General features: G+C 55.2%; 1 protein-coding gene across 8 annotated transcripts in view; it reads right to left on the bottom strand.

Moving 5' to 3' along the window:
* The window catches only part of DHRS3 (dehydrogenase/reductase 3), a 57743-nt gene that overhangs the window by 25156 nt on the left and 17194 nt on the right, over positions 1-15393 (bottom strand). The window contains exon 1 of one of the 8 annotated variants that reach the window (XM_064363292.1): positions 6962-6984. The exons of 6 other annotated variants lie outside the window; for them this stretch is intronic. Coding sequence is in view for 1 of the 2 variants with exons in the window: in XM_064363286.1 (XP_064219356.1) it covers positions 147-182 (36 nt within the window). In the remaining variant the exon portion in view is untranslated. Of the gene's footprint in view, positions 1-146; positions 344-6961; positions 6985-15393 lie in introns of those variants that run through there. One more of the 8 variants, XM_064363286.1, reaches the window with a different exon arrangement.

Below are 15393 nucleotides of genomic sequence, written 5' to 3' on the forward strand. Positions count from 1 at the left end.
AAATACCCACTTTGAAGGGTAGTTGGGAGGATTAAGAAAGGGTACGATCAATGCCAGCTGTGGGTTGGACATGGTGGCTCATGCCTGTAATCCCAGCACTTTGGGAGGCCGAGATGGGGGATCTCAGGTTTTCATCCCTCACATACCTCAAGTGTATCTACTTCTGCCTTCCACAGTCCCATGCTGGTCCACGTCACATTGTTCTTTCACCTGGGCTATGACAAACACCTTCCTCTGCTCCTTCTCCCCACTCCAAATCCAGCGGTCTCTTGTACCCTCATCAGTTCACCTCTGGGCAGCCTGAGGGAACGTTAATTTTTAATTTAATTTTTATTTATTTCTAGGGACAGGGTCTTGCTCTGTCATCTAGGCTGGAGTGCAGTGGCATGATCGAATTCCTGGGCTCAAGGGATCCTCTTGCCTCAGGTCTGCCAGGACCACCCCCCTCCCCACCCCCCACCATCTGTGAGCCACACAGCTGAGCTTCTCAAGTCTCCCACCCCGCCCTGCTCTCAGAGCCTGCAGGCCTCGGCCTAATGGCAGCCTGAGGCAGGGGCCTCCAGGGTTCAAGCGATTCTCCTGCCTCAGCCTTCTGAGTAGCTGGGATTATAGGCGTCTGCCACCATGCCCGGCTAATTTTTGTATTTTTAGTAGAGACGGGGTTTCACCATGTTGATCAGGCTGGTCTTGAACTCCCAACCTCAGGTGATCCACCTGCCTCGGCCTCCTGAAGTGCTGGCATTACAGGCCTGAACCACGGCAGCCGGCCTAGAATAGTCATTTCTACAAAGACTGTCGCTAAAAAAAAAAGATGGAAAGTGACTCTGAATACGCAGGCTGTTCCTCTCCGGCACAGCCCTGGAAAGAAGCCTGCCTTCTCTGAATGGACCCTAGTGGGATCCCTCGAGCTGTCACCCATTGAGAGTGCTGCCTGCCCCCTGGGCACGCCCAAGAAGCCTACCAGCCCTTCTGCTTCCAGTACAGATCCACGCTGATCACGCTGATCTACAACGATCAGGGTACCGCCTTGCAACCTCTCCTCCCCAGACTTTCTGATCCCTTCCACCTTTTCTCCCCGGAGGCCTCTTCCACACTCTACACAATCCAGTCTGCATGCTGTCAGGCAGAAGGATGGGGACAGAGAGATCGTGAGATTCTGTGGTTTTGCCCCACTCAAGGCTGTTTCTAGGGGAAGCCAGACACAGAGCTTCAGAAGAGGTCTTGCAGGCAACCGTTACCCCAACAGGGTACTGGATCTTCCACTAGCAAGGGGGACGATGTGTTGCTGTGCTAATAAAAATAATAACAGCTGGCCAGGCGCAGTGGCTCACGCCTGTAATCCCGGCATTTTGGGAGGCTGAGGCAGGCGGATCATGAGGTCAGGCGTTCGAGAGCAGCCTGGTCAGTGTGGTGAAACCCTCTCTCTACTAAAAATACAAAAAAATTAGTCAGGCATGGTGGTGCACACCTGTAACCCCAGTTACTTGGGAGGCAGCAGCAGGAGAATCGCTTGAACCCGGGAGGCAGAGGTTGCAGTGAGCTGAGATCGTGCCACTGCACTCCAGCCTGGGCAACAGAGCATGACTGTCTCACAAAAAAATAAAGAAAAAAGAAAAAAAGGCCGGCGCTGTTGCTCACACCTATAATCCTAGCACTTTGGGAGGCCAAGGTGGGTGGATCATGAGGTCAGCAGTTCAAGACCAGCCTGGCCAAGATGGTGAAATCCCATCTCTTAAAAAAAAAAAAAGTAACAGCTAACATTTATTGGTGCAGCCCCAGCTTCATTACAGGCCGGGCGCGGTGGCTCACGCCTGTAATCCCAGCACTCTGGGGGGCCAAGGCGGGCAAATCACTTGATGTCGGGAGTTCCAAACCAGCCTGACCAACATGGAGAAACTCCATCTCTACTAAAAAAATACAAAATTAGCCAGGCATGATGGCGCATGCCTGTAATCCCAGCTACTCGAGACGCTGAGGCAGGAGAATAGCCAACCCTGGGAGGTCAGAGGTGACAGAAGCCACTGGGCCTCTGTGTCAGGGACTTAGGCTAGTGTCCTTCCTGTTCCTGCCCTGCTGAGCTGCTGAAGCCTGGGCGGGTCTCTCCCACGTAGCCCTGCGAAACAGGCTCTCCCTGGCTCCAGGCCCCTGTTTCGGCCTGCCGAGAATGTTTTGGCTACCGCTGGCTCAGCTGTTGGGGAGGATTGTGATGAAGCTCCTCAAATTAGATCGGCCAGCCGTGGTGCCCTCCCACAAGTCCCTGACCGCAACCTGGAGCAGGGCAGAGACTTTCTCCAGGCGGACGTCCAGCCTGGAACCGGCCCGCTTGGGAGGCACAGGAATGACAGTGGCCCTGACATGCACGCGGGGCTCACTAGCTGGCCACACCGCCTCAGCATGGGTGCAGTCAGGTGTCTAGTCCTCTGTCAGCTCTAGAATGACTCATACGAGAGAAAACTGACACACGAAGGGGCTATGTAACGTAATTCCAAGTGGTCAGCGGTAGCGCTGGAACCCCAGCTTATGCAATCTGTGCCGTTGGCTACTGACTTCACCTGCAGGAGCAAAGTGACCCCAACATATCCATTCATTGCACAGGTACACGGAGCACATGCCATGTGCCAAGGACTGGACAGAGAGGTGCTCACCTCCCAGGGAAGGAGGGGAAGGTGCGGTCATCATATGGTCCTGATAACCAAGTGGTTATGAAAGGGGTGACAGAGGCCGGACGTGGTGGCTCACGCCTATAATCCCAGCACTTCGGGAGGCCAAGGTAGGCAGATGACCTGAGGTCGGGAGTTCAAAACTAGCCTGACCAACGTGGAGAAACCCCGTCTCTACTAAAAAAATACAAAATTAGCCAGGCATGATGGTGCATGCCTGTAATCTCAGCTGCTCGAGAGGCTGAGGCAGGAGAGTCGCTTGAACCTGGGAGGCGGAGGTTGTGGTAAGCCAAGATCATGCCATTGCACTCCAGCCTGGGCAACAAGAGCAAAACTCCATCTCAAAAAAAAAGGGGGGGTGACAGAGATGCTCCTTGCCCCTCTGCAAGGACACTGGGGGGCTTATGGGGCTCAGGTGGGAGGATAGGTGAGGACAGAGGCTGTTCTGAGCATGGGTCAGCACGGTGCCCAGGGCTGGTGGCTGCTGTGAGGGGCTGTGGGGTGTGCCTGGAGCACCCTAGGTCTCCAAGTGGGTGGGGAGGGATAGTGGCAAGCAGTCACCACCACCTCAGTGAACAATCTGTGGACTTCCGCTGCATGCTGGGCCTGCTCTGGGCACTCAGACTGAGTCCTCTTAGCTACCCAGGGTGGTACAGTCGGCTGATTAGTGTCCCCTGAAAAGCTGTGTCCAAGTCCTAAACCTTGGTACCTGTGAATGTGACCACATAGAGAAAAAGGGTCTTCGTAACTGAGTGGCTATAAGTGAGCCGGGATCTCAAAGTGAGATCACCCTGGGTTAGCTCTGAATCTAAGGACTGGTGTCCTCATGAGAGACAGAAGACAGACACACAGAGAGGAGGGGAAGGCTGTGTGAAGCCGGAAGCAGAGACTGCAGTGAGGCGGCCACAAGCTGCACGATGCCAGGAGCTGCCAAGAGCCACCAGGAGCTGAAAGAGACAAGAAAGGGTCCTCCCCTAGAACCCGGGAGGGAGCGGGGTCCTGCTGACACCTGGGGTTTGGACTTCCGGTCCTCAGGACCGTGGCAGCAGTGCTGGTGTTTTGGGCCACACAGCTGGTGGTCATTTGTTGTGCTATTGACAGGAAACTAACACAAGTGGGCTCCGTTATCCTCATTCAATGGAGGAGGCCAAGTGAGGCCCAGCCCCAGGCTCCCGAGGCTGGGAGACAAAGGAGGCTGCATCCCCTCCATGCCACTCCATGTTTTCAGATGCCCAGGTCTTTTTAACCTCTGAAGCCTCGTCACTGTCCTGCAAGTGTTTTCGCTCACCGTATGTCCACTCCAGCAGGCACCCTGTCAGCCTGACCTCTGAAATCCAGAGGCTTCTCACCACTGCTCGCCACCTCCGTGGCTGCCCCGCAGGGCCCTGCCACAGCGCCCCTCACCTGAACTACAGGTGGACCCTTCACCTAGTCCCAACACATCACCCGGCTCCTACCTTTGCCCCAGGGCCCTGCCTCAGTCTGTTCTCAACACAGCAGCCAGAGATCCTTCTAGAATGTATCAGACTATGTCACCCTGCTCATGACTACCGATGGCTGCCCATCTCACAGACTGGAATCTAGTGTTTACTGGGATCGCAGGCCCTTCTTGGCCTGCCCCCAGCTCCCTGCCCTGCATAAGCACCGGCCTGCTCTACCTCAGGGCCTTTGCACTGGCTGCTCTCTGCTCTCTTTTCCCAAGTATCCCTCTCCTTGTAGGGCACCCTCTTTTCTTTTAAAAAAATTATGATGATGATTATTTGTAGATGCAGGGGTCTCACATTGCTGCCCAGGCTGGTCTTGAACTCACGGCTTCAAGTGATCCTCCTGCCTCAGCCTCCCAAAGTGCTGGGATTACAGGAGTGAGCAACCACACCTGGGCAGTTTCTCTTCTCATAGGTTCTGCTCAAGCGTCTCTTTACCCAAGAGGTCTTCATGTAAAATGCCCCAACCCCACAAACATTAGCTCTGATTTGATTTCTACCCTTCTTTGATTTCCCAGACTCCTCCTTCCCAATTGCTAAGACAGGCATGTGTCCCCCTGTAATGAACACCTCGTGTTCCTGAGGACACTCCCTCAAACCCTAAAACCACGCCCTGCCAAGGGCCAGTGCGTGACAACTGGGCAGAGTCTCCACCTCACCCCTGGGTGTGATTCTTGTGAACCTTTTTGGGACCACTCAGAAAACCGTCCAGAGAAACGGTCACAAAGGCTGACCTGGGGCAGGCAGAACACTGCTCTCCCGCAGCCAGAAACCCAAGGGCTGATGTTTCTTTTCACAAACATCCACAGCCCACAAGACTGGCCGGGGCCTGCACCTCCATCTGACTCCCAGGGCCGCACTTGGCAAAACACGGAGGCAGAGAAACTCAGGCTAGAGTTCCTGGCTGACGCCCCACAGTCTTTGCCCCATTCCCCCGACTGGACCTCTTGCTGGAGAGTGCCAGGTGACCTTGGGATGGGGTGCCAAGGAGGGGAGGGAGGAGCCGACACCTACAGACCACCCTTCCCACACAGCCGAATCTCCAGATTACCGTCCAGCAGGTTGGGATTTGGACAGTCTAAGTGACTCATGCAGGTCGCACTACTAGAAGTTTCAAAGCAAGGCTTGGACCCCAAAGCAAGCTCCTTTAACAGCCCTGTCCTGCCTCATTCATTCATTCATTCATTCATTCATTCATTCATATCCGTGGCGCTGTGGCACTTCGGAGGCCCTGGGATCCAGCGGGGAATACAGTTATCCCACTTGGCGGAGTTTGCTTGCCTGTAAATCCAGGGACAACCAGCATGAACACTTGTTCACATGAACGAATGACTATATTAACCAGAGGAGGCTGGAAGTGCATGGAAGGAACACATAGGTTTGTAAAGGGTTGGAGGGAGTGATTATGGGGTGGGAGTGGTATTTAGATGGGGGGCAGGGAAATCTTCTTGGTTAAGGTAATGTTTTGGAAGAGACCTGAGGGATGTGAAGGAGGGAGTGATACAGACGCATGAAGGAAGAGCATCCCTGGCAGAGGGAACAGCTGGTGCAAAGGCCCTGGGGTGGGAATGAGCTTCCCCAGCATGGAGACCAGTGTGGAACACCAAACACTGCAGGACTTTGAATTCTATTGTCAGGTGGGGTAGATCGGGAGTTTGTAAGCAGAGAAACAACCCCCTCTGACATGAAGCTGGATGGGGCTGGGCTGGGGTGCTTAGGTCATGGGAGAAGCGGGATTCAGGATGTCTGCAGAGCTGGGTACTGGAGAAAGTGAGCTTCCCAGAGGATCCCAGAGGGTTTGGCCTGAGAAAATGGAAGAACGAGGTTGCCATTACCTGAGCCCCTGCGCCTCCCTCTCCAGGAGGGTTGGCTCTGGCAAGCCCCAGGTGTGCAGGAAGAGACCCCGTCCCTTCAGCTCCCAGAACAATTGGTTTACGCAGAGGGAGGGGGAGGGGAGGCGGTGAGCGAGAAAGCAGTTCCAGGTGGCAAGGCCAGCTCCCGGGGAAGAGGCTGCCCCAGCGCCGCCGGGGACCCACCTAGCGCAGCGGGGGCGAGCCCAGTTTCCAATAACAAAGTGGCCGGGCCGTCCCAACCCCGGCCCTGACAGCTAACGAGCTGCAGCCGGCTCGGTGCGCGGCCGGGAGGCCAGCCTGGCTCACATGATGGCGTGAGGGGGTGGCAGGAGGAGCCGCCAAGCCCCAGCGGGTCGGGCAGGAGGCTCCAGGAAGTCTTTCTGAAAGTGGGCCCAGGGGCGGGCGCGGGGCGGGGCCGCGGGGGTCCCGGGAGGGGCTGGGCGGGGCTGCAGTGCTGGGTGGGGATTGGGCTGGGATCCCACGCGGCGGATGGGAAAGGGGTGGAAAAGGGATGGGAAGGGGTGGGAGAAAGATGGGGAGGGGGCGGGGCGAGGCTGGGGTCCTGGGTGCAGATGGGGAGGGGACTGGTTGGAGCGGGTGAGAACGGGGCCAGTTGGTGTCCTGAGGGCTTTGAGGGCAAAGCAGGGGGACAGGTTGGGGTCCTGGGGCGGGCGGTGAAGGAGGGCCGCGGTGGGGTCAGGATACTGATGGGGGGCGATGGGACAGGCTGGGGGCTGTGGAGGGGAGCTGGGTTGGGATCTCGGGTGCAGATGGGGAGGGGGCAGGGTGGGTAGCTACAGAAGGGGGCTGCGTTGGGGTCTCAGGTGCAGACGGGGCGGGGCTAGGCCGAGGCGGTGAGAGGGGAACCGCTCTGGGGGCAGGGGTCCTCCTCCCCCCCCGGACCGCCCGCTCTTGCCCAGACCCTGCGGTAAACAGACGCCGTGATGTCACGGGCGCCGCTGACCTGTGGCTGAACCCGGAGCTGTAAATGAGATGCAAGGTGCCAGCAGCCTCCGGCCGCAGGGCCTGCGAGCCACACGCGCTCCTCCGCCGGCCCGAGGTTACCCCAGCTGCACACACGGACAGGATGCTGCAAACGCCACCAGACATTGCAACACGCAGCCAGTCTGTTGGCCGCCGCGTGAACCGTCCCGGCAGCAGGCACCCGCCCAGCTGGAGCGGCCTCGCGCCCCTGGAGCACCCCGGGGGACTAGCAGCTCCCACCCCTCTGAGGCAGCCTCTCCACGAGGGTCTCTTTCTCCACCTCCCCAAGGAACCTCTAAACCCGAGGGCTGGGCCTCTGGGATCAGCTTTGGGTTTTCGTGGGAAGAGATCCGGGAGGTGCCTGCCTTTGCTCTAGGCGTTCTGGGAAGCTCATTACTTCTCCTTTGCAAAGTCTGGATGGGGGGCTAGGGGGCTGGTTTCCAGGTATAAAGAGGTGTAACGTGTCCCGAAGGCCGCGCACCGCCCCTCCCTTCCGAAGCAGGGGGCCTGTTTATCCCGCGGAGCTCCCAGAGCAGCCCTGGCCCGCAGTCCCTTGGCAGGCTCGGCGCTCAGCGCCTGCACTGCCCTTTGGAATGAAAAGCAGCCTTGGTTGGGGCCTCAAGGAATCTGCTCTGGAGTTGATTTGCTGTGTGACTTCTGGATGAGTCACTTGGCATCTCTGAGCTTCACCATCTCCATCTGGGGAAGTGGCGACACTGAAACTGGCCTCCCTGGGCTGGTGTGGGAAAGGTCAGAAGTGCAAGAAAACGCTCACCAAGCCTCAGGCTGGTCAGAGCCTCAGGTGCCAGGGGCCCGGCGTGGCGAGAGCTTGGAAACCCTCAGAGAAACCAAGGCTGTCCTTCTCCTCACCCAGTGCCCCTCAGACTTGGCCTCTGGGTTTACTGTGAGAAGCTGGGGTGACCAGGTCTTGGGGATGAATAGTCCCCCCTGGCTCGAGGAGACCCCCACTGACTTCCCTACTTGGACTCCGTTAACTAATGACCACCCTGCCTTGTGAGGGGTGGGGGAACCTAGAAATGACCCCATATCTTTAGCGAGTGCAGCAGGGCACAGCTGAACTCCAGCCCTGACGCCAGCTTCTCCTTCACTGAAGCCCATCTTCACACCCTGCTGCCTCACGCCACTCTGTTTTCTTCTCTTTACAGCACTTAGGCACTCTCTGAAGCGGTCGTCGTTATTTGTTTGCTTAGCTTTTGCCTATTTTCCCCATTCTCAAACACACATGCTGTCTAGAACGTAGGATCTCCAAGGAATTTCCAGACCTGGCTGGGTAATCAGGTGCTGGGTGACTGTGTGAATGAATGAATGAAATCGTCTTGCCTCTCCTGTGAAACATTAGTAACTTCCCTTTGAGGGGACCGTGGGAGGGATGAAGTTGACAACCCATGTAGTGTGGCTGTCGTTAGGACCAGCCACATCATTCGCAGGGTCTCTTATTCAAAAATTGAAAAGAATTTCAAGATGGTGACATCAGGGGCTCAAACCAACTGCAGGTGCTTCTGAGTGCAGGGCCCAGTGGGAATCCCTGGGTCACACCCAGGAAGCCAGCCCCAGCCATCACACATAGGGTGCCCAAGAGGAACACCCAGTGGGACCTCATGCCAAGTCACGAGCCTCCCACACTTCCCTGGGCAGCAGGAAACACAAACATAGCTCCAGCAGAACCACTCCAGGGGGAACGTATCACACATCCCCGGGAGACAGGTGACACTTGGCAAACTAAAAGTCGCCGCACATGCAATCTCTATACACGCAGGGATGCAGGGGCAGTAGATACGGCAGCCTATTAGCTGTAGGGGAAAGAGGAATAATAACAACAGCGAACCCCGGCAACATGGCGAAACCCTGTCTCCACTAAAAATACAGAAGTTAGCCGGGCCTGGTGGTGCGCGCCTGTAGTCCCCGTTACTCGGGAGGATCACGTGAGCCTGGGAGGTTGAGGCTGCAGTGAGCTGAAGTCACACCACTGCACTCTAGTCTGGGTGACATAGTGAGACCCTGTCTCAAAAAGTAAGATAGGCTGGGTGCGGTGGCTCACGCCTGTAATCCCAGCACTTTGGGAAGCTGAGGTGGGTGGATCACGAGGTCAGGAGTTCAAGACAAGCCTGGCCAAGATGGTGAAACCCCATCAAAAAATTAGCCGGGTGCAGTGGTGTGTGCCTGTAATCCCAGCTACTCAGGAGGCTGAGGCAGGAGAATTGCTTGAACTTGGGAAGCAGAGGTTGCAGTGAGCCAAAATCACACTACTACACTCTAGCCTGGGCGACAGAGCAAGACTGTTTCAAAAAAAAAAGTAAAAGAAAATTAAAAGAAAAAAGACAGTCCTCATCATAATTAGGATTTATTTAGGAGCTTCTCTGAGTTCAACAGTGAGGTTTACGGCCCCTTACCTTCGGTTCTAGAATCCAAATGGCTCTAAAATCCCACATTTAATTTTGACGCACATGTTTAGAGCAAGCCCTAACTGGAACTATCATGAGGCTACTTCTGGTCACTTTATCCCACTGTGGTGACTATCACTGTGGTTATGGGTGGCTGTCCCAGGCCTTGCTGTGCCCATCACTAGGTATCGGTCTATGCGCTGTATTATATTGCTAAAGCCCAACACATCGAACTATCAGATACAACCAGCCTTAAGGGTTTCAGATAAGGGCGTGTGGACTTGCTCTGGGCTTCTTTTTAGAGATAAGGCACTGAGACCCTGGGAGTATCAGTAATCGGTCAAGAGCACCGCCAGGGACTAGCTGAGCAGAGACCCCCACACCCGGTGGCAGCACCTCTCAGAGCTGCAAGCAGAGGGAAGCATTCAGCTCTTGTTTTGGAAAAGGGAAGATAAACATTGACTGGAGTATCTCAGCTTCTCCTTCAGATTCCAACATGAAATTCAGAGGTCACTGAGCTGGTAGGCTCAATCTCACACCGGGGCTGATGTGTCCCAGGGAGACCTTCGGCTAATTAAACGTAATTTATGGATCAGCCTCTAAGGACAAGCCTTAAATTACTTGCAAGCTGTGCCAAGGTAGCTATCCTACAGGCTATTAATTAGGAATCAGTTTAATCTCTGCTAGGACGAGGGTCAACTGCCTTGGAGTTGGCCCTTCTGGCTGACTGGTTTCGTGCTATCAGGCTGTGGCTCTGGGCCCAGAGGGCCAGGGGACTCAGGGGCCAGGGGACATTCAATGGAAATGACCCAGCCAGCACACCCCACAGAGACCAGGATGCTGGGAGAAAAACCAGGCCCTGGGCCCATGGGGCCAGGTGAAGTGGGACTTCTCCCGAGCACCAGCCTCACAGAAAGTGATTTTCAGTGGTCCTCAGAGAGCATCACATCCCTCCGACATCAGAGAATTCTGTGGACTATCAGGCTTCCGTCACCTTCCATTAATGTGGGCTGGTCACGCACCCTGTAGGAAGCCTTCAGTGGCTCCCTAGTGCTCTCCCAATCACGCCCAAACTTCACCCCACGACCACCAGGCTCTACGAGGTATGGCCCTGTCCATCTCTCTCCATTCCCCACTCACACTTTCGTTCTGGCTAGGCCAGGGTCTTTTTTCCAAAGGAAACAAACTGTCTCATCTCCCATTATCTAGCCCCACTCTCTCCCTCTGCCTGGGATATTTTCCTTCGGCTGCTTCCACCTCATCCTAATGCCTCAGCTTAGACCCCAAGCCTAGGCACAGCCACGTTTCCTTTCCTACAAGCCAGACTGCCTGGATTCGAACCCCATGGCTACCTGGGCTGTGTGACCTCGGGCAAGTATTTAACCTCTCTGAGCCCTAGTACTTCCATCTTTAAACTGGGAACAGTCATAGTTACTGCATCACAGGGTTGCTCTGAGGAGGAAATCAGATTGTCCATGTAAATTGTTCAGCACGTGGGTAGCACTTTGTTAACAACAAAGACTGGTTGGAACCACAGGTCTGTGCTCACAGCTGCCTCCAGCCACGGTCCGCCCCCCAAGGCACCCATCCCACCAGGGTCACTGCAGGCTACTGGTCAATCTCCCCAGCAAGACCGAGGATGGGTGTCTTTTCCCCTTGCCATATCTATGCAATGTCAACCATGTGCTTGTGACCAAGGGGAGCCCCTCTCCCCCAAATGCCCTTCGCTTCTGTCAAATCCACTCTGTAGGAAGCCATCTGGGATGACCCAGAGTTTTCTCTCCTGTGGAAAAGCTGCCCACCGAGGTGGAGCACAATTAGGATCCCCTGTTTTGGTTTTGCTCTCCAAGGGTAAACCCTCCCTGATGACCAGCTGCACTGCCAGCTTCCCTACCCCAGCGACTGTGACAGCTTCCCTTTCTGTGTGACACTGGGAACAGAGCTTTGTGCTCAGGACAGACCCAACCAACATTTTTCATCCCCTGCCGTGTTCAATAATCTCCTGGAATCTTCCCAAGGTCCCTGGGAGGCTGGGACTCGCACTGCCACTTTATAGATAAGGATACTGAGGCCCAGAGAGTGTAGCCGACTGAACGACGCTCCTTCTCTGAGATGCCCGTGTTTCAATCCCAGAACCTATGAATATGTTACCTTCTATGGGAAAGAGGAATTCAGGTTGCAGATGGAATTAAATGTGCTAATCAGCCAGTTTTCAGATAGAGAGATTATCTTCAGTTCTCCAGGAAGACCTGATGTCATCCCAGCAGACTACGGAGGCAGAGAGTCGCATGGAGGTGTGATTAGGATGTGAGTGGTTGACTTTGAAGATGGAGGGGCCATCTTCAAAGGGGCTACGAGCCAAGGCATGCAGCTAGCTTCTAGAAAGAGCAAGGACATGGATTCGGCCCTAGAGCCTTGCAGAGGAGTGCAGCCTTGACCCCTTGATTTCAGCCCAGTGGGACCCGTCTCGGACTCCTGTCCTCTAGAATTGGAAGGGAGTAATGTGTGTTGCTTTCAGCCACTCAGTTTGTGATAATTTGTTACAGCAGCAACAGGAAGCTGATACAGAGGTGCTAAGGGATGGGTCGAAGGCCTCCAGCCAGAAGAGCTGGGACTGAAACCTGAATCTGCCTGCTTCAAAGTCTGCGGTCTCTCAAAGGCACGGCATCTCCTCCCCAGGCGAACCTATCAGCAGCGCTTACGAATAAAACAAACACAACGAGCCATTCCCGTCTTAAAGAAATGCCCTGGAGACTTTTGTAGAGAGTGCAGTTATGATCTGTAGCCTCACCATCACGGCCAGCACTTACTGGGCATTCATTTTGTGCTCTGGACTTTAAATGTATTATCTCATTTAATCATCTGACAGATGAGGCAACTGAGGCTCAGAGAGGTCCAGTAACTTGCCCAAGGTCTCACGGCAAGTGAATAGAAGAGCCAGCATATGACCTTCAGTGTGCTCGACTCCTGAACTTAAAATCTGAATCTCCCTGCTACACTGGCTCCTTGAGAAAGAAAGGCACATCTGTGTGGACACACACACGCTCACAATTCCACGGACGTGAAGGCTCAGGAGACATCCCCAAAGCCAAGGCATGGATCTGCCGGCTGAGGAGGTGTGAGCCCTCGGAGGGCACCGTGTGTCCAGCCCACACTGACCTTGCGTCCTGCTATCCCTGAAGGACCCCGTCTCCTCTGCTGTGTGCAAACAGGGAAGTGGTCCAGAGAGGCCAGGTCAGACTCTTAATTCTTTGGCAACTGAAATGTAAGAGCATGGACCGTGCAGCCAAGGGTGGACACATGCCACGTGGGTGTGTCTGGCAGGACTGCCTGCCTGGGTGAAGGTCATGCCGCCCTTGACAGTCCCACTGGCCCCAGCTCCCCACGGTGACCGGCCACCAGGTCTGTGAGAGGGGCCACTGCTTGCTGGGCTGGAGAAACTCTAAAAGGACTCCAGAGACCTCCCCCCAAAACCACCTCAGAAGGACCCAGTATCATCTCTCTTCTGCTCCCCTGCAGCTGGAGACGGGGGAGAGCTGACCTTGGCACCTGAGAAGTATCACTAGCAACTGTGACCTAGCAAAGGGGCTTCCTTTCCTCTCACATCACACCGACCTTACATCTTCTAGAAAAGCTTCCAAAATCAGTCTGTTGACAGCCTTTGGATGTGGCTGATGGAGGGACCATCTTGAAAGGGGCTACGAGCCAAGGCATGCAGCTAGCTTCTAGAAGCCGTAAAGAGCACGGACATGGATTCTCCCCTAGGGCCTCACGGAGGAGCGCAGCCGTGTAGCCCCTTTGAAGGGGCCCCTTTGAAGCCCCGTGACCCCTTGATTTTAGCCCGGTGGGATCCATGTCGGACTCCTGCCCTGTAGAAATGGGAAGGGAGTAATGTGTGTTGCCGGACCACTTTGGTGGTTGAGCATTTTGTCTCTTTGAACTATAGTCTCCTTGAAGGCAGAAATTTCAGTTTAACCCTGAAAAGTCCATTCTATCTTTTTTTTTTCCCCTGGGAAGATAGAAGGGGTTAAGGCATCAGCAAATGACCTGATAAGGTCTGCAGGATTTGACCTGGAGGGCTGCCTGATACAGGCGGGCCTGGGTCTCCTGGCTGTTTCCACGTGGCATGAATGAAAAATGAATGTTGTCCTTCCACAAGAAGGTGTACTGGACATCTGCACCTGAGCCCCTTGCTCCTGCTGACGGTCCCCCCATCTCCCCTGCAGAAGCCCACCTCCCCACTCTCAAACCCTATGGCTTGGCTGGGGCTGGTATACCCGTGGCTCAGAGTCCGACCGTGACCCACAGGTCGCCAATTAGAGCACCATTTCTGGTTCAGGCTCACCCAGTCACTGCCAGAGAGACTTAATTCCTGGACCCTTCCAGGACCTCTGGGCAAAGAACACCTGTCTGTCCACTCGGAGGGGAGCTGGGAGAGTTAAGTTAGGAGCAGCAGGGGTAGCTGTGAGCAACCCGCGGCAGAGAGGTCTGCCTAAAGGTGAGGGGAGAGAGAAGCAGAGAGACTGACTCCTGACAGCACTGTGCCCAAAGTCAACCCTACCCAGGGACTTCTGGTCCCATGAGTCAATAAACCAATCTGAGGAACACCTCCAGAGCCCCCATCAGGAGAGCTGGAGGTGACGCTGTCTGACCCATGTAGACACTCAATCTACAGACTCCTCTAGGTGCCACCAATGCCGTCTCTTCCATGAAACTATTAACCAGGAGGCAAGACTCACTGGTTACAAGCACACGAGACACCCCAGGTTCCAGTCCTGCTTGGCCATTTACTAGCTGTGTGATTCTAAGTTACTGACCCTCAGAGTCCCGTTGGTAAGGAAAGGATAACCGTATCCAAGCTGGAGTACCCACTTCGAGGAGTAAGTGACCGTGTGACATGTCAGGACTTTGAACAGTGCCTGGTACACAGTAGGTGCTCAGTAATTACTGGCTCTAACTAGCTACACTGAGTCAGTCATGCATTCATTCAGGCAGCAACCATTTAATAAGTATCTACTATGGGCCAGATACTATGCCAGGTGCCAGCTATCTGGTGAGTGGGGAGGGTATGCCCCCTGCCCCTGTGGATATAAACAAGCAGCCACAGAGCTGGTGAGTTGCTATGGTAACCCCTGACTTTGGCCTCACCGCAGCCCAGTCCTGACCAACTGAGCTACTTGGATGCACAGATAAAAATGACTAATGCCTTGTGCGGGGGAAGTTGGATGGTTGTGGGGGTTGGGCAGCCAGGACCAGCATGGAGGACAGGCCCCTGACCAGCCTCAGCCCCCGGGTTGCAGAAAGGCCTATACTGGACCAGCCCCTGCCTAGGAAGATAGGGGCTGTGCCACTGGTCATCTCAACAGGGGTGAGGCCTCGGATGGAAGGGAGACGGCCAGACTCTGAGAACTCCCTGTAGGGAGCAGTTCCCTCCCACAGACTTCTAGAAAGAGTCAAGGGCTCAAATTCCCCCGAGGGCTTCTGTGGCAGGGGCACAAGGCTCCCCTTCCTGGGGGAGTCCCAGAACCAGGGTGAGTCAGGCCAGCGGGTCCTTTGCCTTCTGTCCCTGGTGCCCTGAAGAGCATCTGATCTAACATGCAGAAGAAGGGCTGGGGCAGAGGCGCATCCACACCCCCACCCCCGCGGCCACAGCCCCAGCGGGAAGGAGTGGTTATCTCTTGTGAGTGCTCTCGCAATCACCCAGGGGGTTCTAGGAGCTATTTCACTACATTCTCACATCTTCATTTTTCAGATGAGGGAACCAAAGCCCAAGAGAGTCACTCGCCCAAGGTCACCCAGCAAGTCACTGGGAGGCCCTCAGAACCTACCGCATTAGGCGCTGGATTCCAGCAGCCCTGGCTGGCACTCTAAATTGCGTGAGTGCTCTGGCCAGAGCCGGCCTCTACCACCCAAAGGATCTTGGCTGCTGTGACACAGCCTGTGGGCCAGGTCTGGGCTTTGGGGCTGCGGTTGTCAAGTCACACTTTTCCAGGGCGGGGTGCTCTGGAGG

The sequence above is a fragment of the Aotus nancymaae genome, unplaced genomic scaffold, assembly GCF_030222135.1.
Source record: "Aotus nancymaae isolate 86718 unplaced genomic scaffold, 86718_ANA_hifiasm-v0.15.2.pri h1tg000053l, whole genome shotgun sequence".
Lineage (NCBI taxonomy): Eukaryota > Metazoa > Chordata > Mammalia > Primates > Aotidae > Aotus > Aotus nancymaae.